This window comes from Pteropus alecto, unplaced genomic scaffold (genome assembly GCF_000325575.1).
Source record: "Pteropus alecto unplaced genomic scaffold, ASM32557v1 scaffold98, whole genome shotgun sequence".
NCBI classification, from domain to species: domain Eukaryota; kingdom Metazoa; phylum Chordata; class Mammalia; order Chiroptera; family Pteropodidae; genus Pteropus; species Pteropus alecto.
In genome coordinates this window covers 19621321-19634886 of record NW_006443570.1, presented here as the reverse complement: position 1 = coordinate 19634886, position 13566 = coordinate 19621321, and the positions used below count along the sequence as shown (strand labels likewise).

General features: G+C 52.0%; 2 protein-coding genes across 2 annotated transcripts in view; both read right to left on the bottom strand.

Moving 5' to 3' along the window:
* Positions 1–1815, bottom strand: part of FOXN1 (forkhead box N1) — a 27679-nt gene extending 25864 nt beyond the window's left edge. Inside the window, exon 1 of the mRNA XM_006925001.2 lies at positions 1631–1815. The gene's annotated coding sequence lies outside the window, so the exon portion shown is untranslated. The remainder of the gene's footprint in view (positions 1–1630) is intronic.
* An 8502-nt stretch (positions 1816–10317) lies between these two features.
* Positions 10318–13566, bottom strand: part of SLC13A2 (solute carrier family 13 member 2) — a 20017-nt gene continuing 16768 nt past the window's right edge. The window contains exons 8-12 of the mRNA XM_006925170.1: positions 13465–13553; positions 13070–13191; positions 11749–11910; positions 10997–11134; positions 10318–10488 (exon numbers count right to left, since the gene is read on the bottom strand). Coding sequence (XP_006925232.1) covers positions 10318–10488; positions 10997–11134; positions 11749–11910; positions 13070–13191; positions 13465–13553 — 682 coding nt within the window. The remainder of the gene's footprint in view (positions 10489–10996; positions 11135–11748; positions 11911–13069; positions 13192–13464; positions 13554–13566) is intronic.

The window sequence follows — 13566 nt, the reverse complement described above, 5'->3', positions numbered from 1 at the left end:
ATTCCTGGGAGAACAGGTTCCTGGCCCTGGGAGGTGAGTGAGGCGCCGGGCCTGGGGGTGCAGCGTGCCTCGGCAGGCCCTGGAGCCCGGAGCTGAGCTCTGCAGAGGCAGGATGGGCGGGGCTGGCGGGAGCTGGGAGGACATGTGCCTCTCCCCATGGCACCTTCGCCTCTGAGGGATCCAGAGCCCGTTCTGGGCCTGTCCCACCACAGGAGAGGGGCCACAGCAGGAGGAGCTCCCCATGTCAGTTGGGGATGCCCTTCTGCTACCTGTGTCCTGGGGGTCGGGGAATAACCAAGGTGGTGAAAGTACCTGAGCCAGGCCTAATGGGGACAGGACTGGAGTACAATGCCACCCTCCCTACCTCACTCTCCAATCAGCCTGGAGGAACTGGGTTTTAGCAGTGGGAAACAGAGAAGGCTATGGGGGCCAGCAGAGCTGGACCCTGCAACACTAGAGACTTCAGACTGCAAGAAGGACTTCATGTCTGTGAGGGAACTGAGAGTTTCCTCCTTCAAGATTAGGGAAGCAAGAAGAAGGAGGCCCTGTCTGGTGTAGGAAATGACCCGCCTAGAGGCAGGGGCACGGGTGAGATGTCTTCTCAAGAGAATAGGCTCTCTCCACCTGGGTCCTTTCCCTCTGACCAGTGGTGTCTGGACATACAAGCACATACAAGCATATCCCCACACACCTGTAGGTGCAGGGAGAAGAGGCAAATACGCCCACTTGTTAGAGTCTATTCTTAATCTAACTTGCTGCTTTGGACATTGAGGGAGGGCCGGGGGACTCCACGGGGAATGCCAGAACCTTACCTGATCAGATAGGGGGTGGGGAGGAGCTGTGGGAACCAGAGGGGGCTTCCTGCTGCTCCAGCTATTTCCCTAAGGGCTTTTACTTCCCAGACTCCAATTCTAGGCTTCAAGGGTCCAAGAGCTTCCTGCATATCCCAGGTCTGCTCACCAGGCCTCTTGGCTTCAGAGGTCTTGAGGGAGAGAGCTGTCTCTAGACCTCTGGGGGATTCTGCCGTGAGCTCAGCATCAGTTACTGGCCACAGCACCTGTTTGCCACCTGTCTGCTTCTTCACCAGGTGTACCGCTTTCTTCCTGCAACGCAGGCCTTCCCCCAGGCCCCAGGCATCTAGACCCCAGCCCAGGTGCCCAGAGAGGTTGGTCAACACACACCCTTGGCACCACCCAGGCCCCAGAGCTGGGCCCTCTTCTCTCCATCTGGGGTGGAATCTGCTTCCCTGTCTTTCAGTTCAAGTTTTCTAGTTCTAGAACTTCCGAGTCCTCGTTTTCTCCCAGCTCAGGGTGGCTAAGCACACCCTCTCCAACAGAGACACACACAAAATCCAACAAACACCAGAATGAAAAGCCATGCTACTGCAAGAAAGATTGAAGTTAGAAAACCCGAAACAAGAGCAAGAGGGAGGAGCATGGAGGAGGGGGTCCTCCTTGGCCTCCAGGCACTCACCAGCTTCCTGTCTCCGTTTTGCTGCAGTGAGAAGTTGGGATGGACCCCAGTGCTCTCAGTCACTTCCCAGAGCCCGTTAAAAAAAGCAACCCCCACCCCATGCCCTGGCCCAGCCCTGCTGGCCTCCACGGCTGACTTGGGCCGGGTCTCCTCTTACCTGCTCAATGAAGCAGGTCGGCGTGGGGGCCCGAGCCTGAGGGGCCAAGAGCTCAGTCCGTCTGTCAGTCCGTCAGCTTGGCCGTCCTGGGTCTGTGCTGACATCAGGTGAGGGGAGGCAGCTGCTGGGTGAGCCAATAATTATGATATCAGCTTCCCCTTGCCCCGAGGGGCTGCTGCCAAAACGGGGAGAAGAGCAAGGTGACTAAGAAGCTAGTTTGCTCCTTGGCTCTTGTTTGACAGGTATAGAATCCTGTGCCCGCCCCGGCCGCGCCCCGGCCCCCCCCAGCCCCTCCCTCCTCCTGGGCCAACCCAGGCCCCCTGTCTCTGCCAGTGAGCACAGCCCGTGGCCTGTAGAAAGGAGTTTGTCCCATGGCCCCCACCTACATCCCAGAACGGAGATGTCGGCCCCCATGGGTGGGGCACAGGCCTGTCGGGACATGCACACGTGTGTCAGGAGAGCCAGGCCACCACATGTATGTTCACGGAGCTGGCGATGGTTCTGGGGAGCAGCTCTGGGTGGTGGCCCAGGGTTCTCTGGGGCCTGGCATGACAGGTGGCAGTCGTGACCCCTCAAGGGCCAAACACAAGCACAGATTTGCTGAGAAGGGTCTGTCCATTTGTCTGTCTCTCCATGATCCCTCTGACACCTTCAGGGTGTCTCCTGGTGTGTGTGGGTGTGTGCACCCACATGTACATGTGTCCATGACTCCCTGCGTGTGTCTGTGGGCACGCGAGTCTCTCCATGTGTCTGTATGTGCATCTCCTGGGTTGGTGTGCGTTTGCCTCTGGGCCTTTCCCCATGTCTATGTGTGATCTCTGCCCCTGTTTCCAGACTTGTGTCTGTGTCCTCTTGTGTGTCATCTGTATGTTTAAACTCTCATGTCTGTGCATACGTCCTTGCCCTGTGTTCGTATCTGTGTGTGAGCGGATGGAGATGGGGCCCCTGGGTTCTGTGTTGTGATCTCATGGCCCCTGGTTATGGTCTAGAGAATGGAAATAGAAATCCATGTGTTTGTGGCCCTGGTCCTGGCCCCTCAGAGTCTGCTTTGAGAGTAGAGTGCCTGGCGAGCCCTGGGAATTTGTCCCATTGTTCCTACCCGGACTCAGGCCTAGGGCCTGTCCCTGGCTCCCTGACAGCCCTCCCTGCTTCTGTTCAGACCCTGCCCCTACCACTTTCTCACTGCTTCCTTCTCATCTTCTTTGTCCCTCCCCTGTCTCCTGCCTCTGGCCATTCTTCCCAGCCTCCCCACTCCCTCTTGTCCTGGCCTCTAAGCCTACGTGTATGTCTTCCTGGAGTTCCTGGAGCTAAAGGCTCCAGGGACATGGTGGTAGATCTGCCGCCCAGCAAGACCTGGGATTTGCCTTCTGACCTGAGGGTGTAGATAGCTCAGCTCCTCCCCACTTACTCTATCTCATTCCAAGGAGGAAGGTAATGTCAGCCTTGGTTAGGGGATGGTGGTGGTCGTCTGGCACCAGTTTGGAATAGACTAGAACTTTTGGAGACATCTCTTTCTAGGCAGGGAATACCCATTCCAGAAAAGAAGGCACTGAGGCAGATGACAAGGAACCCAACTGTGAGTGATGGTTAGCTGTGTCATTTTCCATACTTAACCACTCTGAGACACAGTTTCCTCATCTGTTAACAAAGGAATAATATTATTCACCCATAGAGTTCTTGTGAGGATTAAATAAGATTGTGTTTAAAGTTCTTAGCACAGTCCCTGGTATATAGTAGATGCTCAATAAATGCGTGCCCCCTTTCTCTTCATCAAGCCCAGTGGTGTTGGATGGGGAATGAGGATGTGCTGGCTTGCCCACTTGAGTAGAGTGATTGTGTTCTGGGGCTAGAACAAGGGCCCTGACTCAGTCCTCCTTTCTCTGGGGCTCACATTAGCTATCAAAGCTCTGCTCTCCTAACTATTGTTAAATCAATGGAATTTCACGGTGAAAGGGCAGCAGTCAGGACCTGCTAGTATGTTTGTTCCTTGCTCCTGTCTGATGTACACAGGGCTAATTGTTACTTCTATACTCACAGGTAATTCCGTATGGATACTCTGGGTACGGAGAACCATAAAGGTTGTCAAGTGGAGGCTGCTACCATTGCTATCAATCAACATTATTCCGAAGGCTCTAACTAGTGCAATAAGATAAGAAAAAGAAATAAGAGGTGTAAATATGAGAAGGAAAGGGCCAGAGTCTTTAAGAATTACCAATGATATCATTGTTTACTTAGGAAATCCAGGAGAATCAACTGAAAAACTATTAGAACTAGTGAGAGAAATTAGTAAGGTAGCAGAACATATTTTAAGTATAGAAAAATCAAAAGATTTTTGTACAACTATAACAATCAATTGGAAAATATGAGACAAAAGATCCAATTCGCAGTAGCAACAGCACTACAAAATACCCAGGGATAACCTTAGTAAGAAATATATAAAATCTACATGAGGAAAACAGTAGAACATTACTGACAGACATCAAATGAGACCTGAATAAATATAAATGCATATAATGTTCCTGAATTGGAAAGCTCAATTTAACATTGTAGAGATGTCAATTCTACCCTAAATAATCTATAAACTGAATGTAATTAAAATCAAAGGTCTAATTCCCCTCTACTCCTGAACTTGACGAGTTGATTAATTCTAAAGAATCGATGAAGAGTAAATACATGAGAATAGCTTAGTACTTTTTGAAAAAGAAGACTAACAGAGGGAACTTGCCTTGCCAGATTTCAAGATGTTCAATAAGACTTCTACAATGAAAACAGTGTGATTTTAGTGTAAATTAACAAATAAATTAGTGGAAGATAACAGAGTCCAGAATAAACTTGGATATTTGTGGGAACTGAATATATGATAATAAGGTGTTTTAAAACAGCAAGAAAGTAAAAGATTGAATAAATGGATTTGGGAAAATGGGCCTTCCATTTGAAAGAAATAAAGTTAAGTCCTACTTCACACTAAACATTGAAAAAATCCAGATAGATTAAAGATATAATATAAAATGAAAATCATACAAATAAATAGAAAAAACATAGAAAACATTTTTATAATTATGGAGTGGAAAAGGCATTTTGGAAGCATGAGATCAAATCCAAAGCCATAAAGAAATATGTAGCTTGACTAAGTAAAAATTAAATATTTCATTAGACCCAAATATACCATAAAAAAGTTAAAAGACAAAAAACAGCCTAGAAGAGTGTTGCAACGTATATAACAAAGTGTTGCTATCCATAATATAATAAGAGCTCCTCTAAATAAGTAAGGAGAAAAGACAGTCTCACAGAATAATGGGCAAAGAACACGAATAAGCAATTCACAGACAAAATGCAAATGGCCAATAAACAAATGAAAAAAATTTCAACATCATTAAAAATCAAGGAATTGCGAATGAATTTAGCAGTCAGGTGTCTCTGGGAAGGCTGTGATGGGATGGACGACAGGGAAAAATGTGGTTTTCACCTTCACCTAGTAAGACTCTGCTTCTGATGGGTAAGATGAATGTCGTTCTCTTCTGAGACAGGATCCACCTCTGCCCCGAAAGTGAGTGTGGGCTCTCGCTCCACCTTTCTTTTGGGAAGCACTATTTCCTCATTGCATGCAGTCTGGGAGTTGAAGCAGGGAGCCTCAGAAATTCCAAAGAACCGGGGACTGAAAGGGGGATTGTGAGGTCCTTCTCATTCTCTGCCGCCGGAGAGAACGATCTTCTCTCATTACACCAGCCCCTCAGAATTCTCTCCTAGACCCAGAAAGTCTGTCCTGGCATCTAGCTTCAACTCTAGCTGCTGCAATGTTGGCTCTGCTCCCCTTGGAAAGGACTTCTATCTGGAGGTTTGGTCCCACACTCTCCAGCATCCTAATTTCAGGGCCCGCAGCTATAGCTGAACTGGACTATGGCCTGGATGGGCTGTCGCTGAGGCTAGTTAAATAGACTGGGGCCAGAGGAATCTCTGTTTTTCTGGAGACTGGAGGTCAGAACCGGTTCGATGTCTACTGCTGCGCTCTGCCCAGGGCTGGGCTGCTTTGAGCCAGTAGCAGCCCTGACTAGGGGTGGAAATCCCTGAGGCCAATGTCCATAATGCTCCAGTCCAAGGCAAGATTCTGGTCACTCTAGAGAGAAGGAAGAGCATGTTTACACCCTTAGGAGCCCCAGTGCGCTGGTGGAGGGACCCCACATTAAGACTGTCCATTTTTGTCCACTTCTGCTCAATGTGGGCTAGATTTGTCATCCCAAAGTGAATTGGCCTGCCACTTCCCAGGCCTCCCAAGTCTCACTCCATCAGTATGGAAGACATTTAAGAACATCTGCAGAGAAACTGGGCCTGAGCATAGCTTCCCTGAGGCCCTGAGGCCTGAGGACCCCATCTCAAAGGAGGGTTGGAGAGATCTGGGATGAATCAGGATGGGCTTCTGGGGAACAGAACAGGCAGCTCCTTGGCCGTGGATGATGGAGGAGCACTGGCTAGAGCTGTGGAGGGTGTGTGGCGGGGCTACTGGGTTGGGAGGTCTGAGCCTGTTCTGGTTGGCTGGCCCTCTTGGAAATTCAGGGAATTTCCAAGCCGAGAGCTTGGGGGGGAGGGGGGGCGTCCAGTGGGGAGGGACATAGCTTGAGTCCTGCTGGGTGGGGAGAGCAGGCTTCTCCTGTCTTGTCCTAATCCCTCCTGCTACTGGGAGACACAGTTATGCAGGTGGAAAGGAGCAATGCCAGGGTGTGTGGGTGTTCACTGTGCATGAGTGTGAGTGAGAATTTACATTTCTGTTCACATGTTCACACGTGTCACCACGGATGTGCATTTAAGTCTATAGTGCTATAACCTGACGTTGGGTGTGTCCATGCCAGAAACTGTATCTCAGTGCATGTGCGCATTGGTGTACATGTGAGAACACTCATGTCTGACACTGTGTGCATGGGCATCCATGTTTACATGAATGTCTGAGCAACTGTGTGTGTACAAGTCTGTGACTCTGTGTTTGTGTCTGTAAATGACTCTGGGTGTCTGAAGGGCTGCGAGTGCCTGTGAGTAACTTAGCACACACGAGTGTCTGTGTGTGTGTAACTGTGTATGCAGGTATCCATGTCTGTGTTTGTGTCTGTGAGTTGTTCTATGTGTACCCAAGAATCCGTAGCTCTATATATATGTGTCTGTGGGTCTCCCACCCTTAAGAGCAAATCTGAATCTCTGTTGTAATCTTTCTGGTCAGGCTGCTCTATCCCTTTCCCCAACATCAGTCTCCCACCCTTAAGAGCAAATCTGAATCTCTGTTATAATCTTTCTGGTCAGGCTGCTCTATCCCTCTCCCCAACTTCATACCCCTCCTGTGCCCCTTTCCTTCCCTGAGGTTGAGGGCTCACCATTTTAGAGGCCCTCAGACTCCCTGTCCCTAGTAAAACTTCATGGCTCTGCCTATCATGACTACTGGGGTGCAGATTGGGGTGGAGGCTGCAGGGGGCACCCTCTTCAGGCTGACTCTCACCAGAATCTCACCCATTCCAGTCCTACTCCACCTCTCACCCTGTACCCTCTGGCTGCACTGCCCTCCCTCTGTACAGCTCACCCCTCTTTCTTTAAGAAACGGCCTCCCCTCTGAGACTTTGGGGAGACAGGGAAGTCATGTCTTGAGCCCCCAAGGAGCCTACTTTGGAGTTGAGCACCCTAACCCCTAGAGTTGCCCTTGACCTAAGGCCTAAATCAAGGTGAACCCAGGGAATAGGATCAATAGCTCTGCTGCCATCTTCCTCATCTCCCTAACAAGGGCCCTTTTTCCACCCTGAGAGGTTTCTCCTTGAAAAACTTGGCTCGATAGCTCTCTGGGCCCTTTTGCTGCCATAGTTGTCTCTGGGGCTGGTGCTAGCTATCAGGAGAAGGTGAGGTAAAGAGGGACACTTCCAGGGTCCTAGGGACAAGAGCAGGGGAAAACAATAGAAGTTGGCTCAGAAATCTGGGCCTGTGCTGAATCTAAGGTGACATTGGCCCAGAGAGGCCAAGATATTGTCTCAAGGTCACACAGCACTCCACACACCGCAGTCTGGAAAGAGGCTTTGAGGGCAAGAGGCCCCGTATGCTTCTGATACATTCATTCATACAATAGTCACTGTGCCAGGCCCTGTGCTAGAAACTGAGGACACAGCTGTATCAGGTAGACTGTCCTCAAGTTGTTTCTGGCCTCATTGATCTCCTGAGCAATGGGGAGCTCATTACCATAGCAGTTCTTGAGTGCATGAATTCAGCTAGTAGGAGACACCCAAAGCCTCTTGCTACCTTCCTGGAAGCCATCGGTGTAGCAGTGCGGGTGCTCAGGGTGGGAGGGTACAGATCCCAGTCCCAGCAGTGCCCCATCCACCTGCCACAGCCCAGAATGTGTGTGCAGGAGGGGCTAAGTTGCGAGGCTGCCTGCACAAACCTGACATGGGCTGACAGGCCCTTCCTTCAAAGTCTGGCCTAGTCCGTGCTGCTTTATTGCCCGGCTAATGACGGTGATTAGGCTGACAGGTGCCGCCTGCCTCCTGTCCGCCCTCCTGCCTCCTGAGGAGGATGGTTTCCAAACACCTGGGGGCAGACTGCCCCCCAAGCTCTGCCAGAGCAACCACCATGGATGACCCCCTCAACCCTCAGGCCAGCTTTTGTCTACCTCCTCCCCCAAGAAGACAGAGCCAGCCCAGTCTTCAACCCTGGGACTGCTCTGTGACCTTAGTCCACATCTGGCCCTCTCTGAGCAAGACTGATAGGGAAGTAGAGAGGTACGAAGGCGAGCTGAGAACAGTGGACGGGCCATGTGCCCCCTGAGAAGCACACTCACCTCTTCCTTAGCCAGGGCTGGACTGTGGGTACCCAACCAGGGTCCAGAAAAAAGTGATAGCAGAGGGTCCTCCTTGCAGATGGGTCTGGGGCTGCTCCTTAGGAACCCATTGCAATATGGGTATGGCACTGGAGGGATCCCATCATTCTAGGGTTGGCCCACTCCCAATGGGGGGCTGTTGCCAGAGGTATTGTGGGGGTCCTAGTGTGGGCCTGGGTGGGAGCTGTGATTTACGACTATGCTTCATAAATGAGGAATGCCAGCCTAGGGGGCTGGAGTGGGGGTGGTGGAGTCACTCGCCTGACACTCACTCTGCTAGATGTCTGGCATGTCCTGTCAAGATCCCCTGTCCCCTGAGGACAGCCATGTTCTCCCCCATGCAGCAGCCCCCTCCTGTCTGTGTCTCCCCCCACTCTCGAACCCCCAGCTCTAGGAATACTGGATGAAGGCCCAGCCCAGGAGGAATCCAGAATTAAACCTTTTCTGGTTTTCTTTCTTCACAATTCAGCTCTCTTTTTTATTGGGCATGAAAGTGATGATAAATCTCTTTTTTTTTCCTCCCACTACACAGGAGGTAACTGGATAAGACTCTTGGGAACTTCCACCTAGATGAACTCAAAGCTTACATGCCGCTGTCCACAATGAGAGAAACTTAGGAGTGATACAAAGATGAACTTCCAGCCAGAAAGCGATAATGAGCTCCCAGAATGGATGACGGGTGTGGTATTACCCTTCCACATCCCACCCCACCTTGCCGGATACATAAATACTCTGGAGTTCATGAAGGCAGGAGGCAAGGGAGGGGTGGAGGTGAGGTGGGGAAGCAGAATGATCCAGAGTGTTGTCTGGTCCTGGACTCTGAAGAACAGGCCAGTTTTGAACCTGTTTCTATGAGTTTCACCTGTATCCTTGCTGCAGGCTGCCATTTTGGGTGAGGGTCCATTTTTCTGGGCACTTAGCATGGGTCAGCCTGCCTTTCCTGGTCTGGTGGGACTGGTTTTTCCAGCTGGAGGAAGGGTCGGTGAGGAATTGGCAGGGGCAGAGGTTTTTATGTAAATGCCCTGGGAGTGCTCTGGGAACGAAGAGGCCGGTTTTCCCAAAGACACGCAGGGACTGGCAGCTCCCAATTAGCCAGGCTGGGTGATGTCAGTGCTGCTTTCCTGGGTGGCTGCGCCCACTCTGATTGGCCTTGGCAGGCGTTCCTGGCCATTACCTTCTCCCTTGGGTGGGAGGGATACCGAGGGGGCTGCCATACAGGACAGAGGCCAGGTCCCTTCTTCCCACTGTACTCCCCAACCTGGGGCCTGGACCATGTGGTGGACCAGCCCTGTAAAGTGCTGTGAAAAACCATCCCAGACTCTATTGAAGAAGACTTTAATGTGATTAGTATTCAAACCCTCCCCCGAAACCCGAGAGGCTGGGGAGAGCTCAGTGTGCTGGACTGGTCCCAGAATTGTTGCCATGGCAACCGCTGGTAGGCTCTGCTCCCCAGGTTAACCTAACCCTAAGTTTCAATAAATAGAGTGCAAAAGGATCTGATTACCCACCAAGCTGGGAAGACTAAGATCTGGGGTGCCAGAGAGGGCATGTAATAGTGTCTGTGAATTCACATGTACTGTTAAGCAAACACACCTAGGATCATGTGCACACACACAAATCCCGCATCTCAGACATCCTCACATGACACACCAACCTCACATGCACACGTGCATACATACATACACATTTTCTTTAGACACACAGGGTTGAACACATGCACACCTTTCTCACAGACATACAGGAGGTTATACACACATATATACTTCTCTTAATGTTTGGCTTGGACCCTGGGTGTCCCCTTCCCACTCAGAGGAGTGGGACCAGATTGGGCAGATTATACCCTGGTCTAAAGATTAGACAGGGTGGTATTTGGCTGGCTGGCCAGGCAGTGGGTTGAAGAGTTGGTGTAGGCCCAGGAGGGGAAGGTGTGCAGGTTGAAGATGGGGATGCCCCAGCTGTTGATAGCCAGCATGATGACCAGCACACCGATGATGTTGAGCATGAATCCCGCCCGGGCCTAGTATGCAGAGAACCAGTGTGAATAAGCAGCTGCTGAGCTGGGCCAGCACCCATCCCTTCAGTGTTCATAGGCGCTCAGGAGCTCTCTTGCTAGCAAAACTCTCCCTTGGGAAGTCCTCCCTTGGGTCCAACCTGCAGCACTAAGCAATGCCCTTGCCTCTTGCTTTTTTCCCAATGCTAAGGAAAGGGGAAGCTCCTCATGAGCTTCCAGGGCCCTGTGCCTTGTTCTCTCTGAGTCCATCTCCCTGGGTGTGGCTGCCTGGCACCTTGTAAACTTCCCTAAGTTCCTCACCCCCTCCTCTTCCTCTCATATGACCCAGGTGTGACAGGTCCTGCAGATGCTCCGACTAGGGGTCATGTCCCAATATTCCTACTGTCCCTCGCTCCAGACAGGTTCTAGTCTCAAATCTGAGAATCGACGTGGCTTTAAGCAACATTGTGGTCCACTAAGATGGAAGGACATAGCAGGAAGGAGTGATGAGATATGCAAGACCTCTGCCACTCACCATATCAGCCACTCTGAGACCTCCGAAAGAGAAGCCGATGGCATTGGGTGGGGTGGCCACAGGCAGCATGAAGGCCAAGGAGGCAGACAGAGTGCAGGGGAGCATGACATAGAGAGGGTGGAGGCAGATGGCCTGGGCCTGGAGGGGGAGACGGTGGGCAGAGATGATGGCAGTCCCCATCCCAGAGGGGAAGGTGTGGCCCCAATTCTCCTGCTTCCCCTCTCCGAGGGATAATCCCCCTGCTCCCACAACACACACTCTGGCTATGAACTCAACACTTCTGCCAGAAGGCACTGGTGACCTGGGACAGGCCCCTTGACCTCTCTGGAAGGGATGAGTGTGTGGGGTGTGGTGAGGAGAGGGGCCCATAAAACAGATCTCAAAGGGGCTCGGAGTGTCATCAAAGGCTGCGGGAACACGCCTGGGGAGGAGGGGGCTGGAGACGCTTCAGGGAGCAATTTTACCCCATCACCTCAGGAATGACCAGAACAGGGGAAGTAGGTGAGGCCACCGGTGAGCCCCATCAGGATACTGAAGGAGTGACATCACCAAGGATGGGGCGAGTCAGGGTCCAGAGGGCCTTTGTGCCCAACTAGCTGGAAAATCAGGGGAAGGGTGGAAGCCCAGAGGTCCTCTCTCCGAAATGAAAGGAGGTGCAGACATGTCACTCTGACCCACAGGCAGGGCTCCTGGGTGGGGGTGGGCAGGGGGGCTGCCTGGGGGAGGTGTGTCTTCAGGGCCAGCTCACTCACCATGGAGGCTAGGATGGGCAGGAAGAGTGAAGCGGTAGCCACGTTGCTGGTGCACTCAGTGAAGGCAGCAACCGTGATGCAGAGGATAAAAACAATGGTGGAAGGTGACACGGACTTCAGTGGGGTCAGCTTGCTCCCCAGCCAATATGACAGGCCCGATGCCTGTGGGCAGAGGAAGGTGGTATGTGAGAGGCTGGACTGCCTGGAGTCTTAGAATCTCATGCTGAGGCTCTGGAAAGGTTCTGTTTCTGTCCACAAATGTCTAGTCTTCAGAGTCAAGGGCAGCTTGGGAGGGAAGATAAGACCCAGGTAGAATCAAAGGGCCCCCTCACCTGCTCTTCAAGAACAGTTGGGTGTGGGGAGAAGGGTCAGATGAGAAGTTAGGAGAGGGGGCCGAAGGATTTTCTTGGGAAACCCCTCTGGGGCTTGATAGGAGTAAGGACTTTGACCCCATTTACTGCAGTCCTCCCGACCTCTCTCAGGAGGTCCTTAGCCAACCTTAGCCCCTTCCCTGCCCGCTCCAGCCCAGGAGGTCTTACAACAGTCCCAGAAGGAGAGCAGGGAAGGGCCCTGGTGGAAGCTGGGAAGAAGCTGACGGGAGGGTGGGGACAGTCTATGGGGTCAGACGAGCTCCAAGGTCTTGCCCTGCCCACATCTGTAATGCTAGATTGTGAGTCCCGGGAAATTATTTATTTTATAATATCACCCACTCAGCACCCAGAACAGTGTTTGGTATAGTTGATGAATGCTCGATGGATGAATTAACCTCGGACCCAGGAGTCCCTGCCTAACCCAGGGAAGCTGCCTCCTATCTGCTCAGTGAATGAGCTCAGCTGGAACAATGAAGCCCAGGGGTGTGGGTTCAGGGATTTCTCTCTTGGATGGAGGCTTTTGGAATGATGCCCTGGTCCCCCAGAGCCTGGCTGGATGTGATTATGGCGCCTCCTGGTGGCTGCAGCAGGCTGACTGTGTCAACCCAATACCTCCTACTTTCAGGTGCTAAAGACATTGCGTTCTCTGGAAGGGGTGAAGGGGTGGAGTGGGGTGGGTGGGTGGTCACTGAGAATAGTCCCTGTTCACCAGAGAAGCCTGCCTTCTCTTTGGCTTTGAGAACCCAACTGGGGAAAGATCTCTATGGCTTGTGTTTCTTCCTCCTCCCTCAGACGATCTAACCTCTTTCTCCAGCTGCTGCAAAGGCCCTGCCACAGCAGGCACCTAAGTGTATATCAGGTCTTCCGTGTGTGGCACGGAAGCAGGGCCCCTCTCTCCCTGCCACGGGATCTCCCTCAAACAGACTGGGGAAGGGGTAGGGGTCTCTCACCTCACAGCCCTCGGCCAGGGCAAAGCCACCACCCAGCAGGAACACGATATTCCAGGGCATCTTCTCGTTCACTGTCTTCCAGTTGAGAAGAGTAGGAGGGCCCTTCAGCTTTCCTGGTCTTTCTATTCCCCAGGCAGAGGAAGATGTGTCACCGAGGCCTTCCCTCCCTTCCACTTGGGGCCTCTTGTATGGGTTTCTATCAGAGCTTAATGTGTGCAAGAGGGGGACCCCCAGTTCTGCAACATCCCAACTTCGTGAGTCTTTGTGTCCTTGGCAAGTCACCCTAACCTCTCAGCGCTTTGTCTACTCCTGCCAAGCGTAGTCGAAGGTACATTTCACGCCGGAAAACAGGGGCTGCCTGGAAGGCTTTTTCCTGCTCCAGTCCATGTACTTACCTGGGTCCTGAGTCAGCCCTGGGATCTCGGAGGGCATGAGGAACATAATTATGCCGATGAAGATGGCCACTGTCCCATCAGACACCATGCTACAGGGGGAGC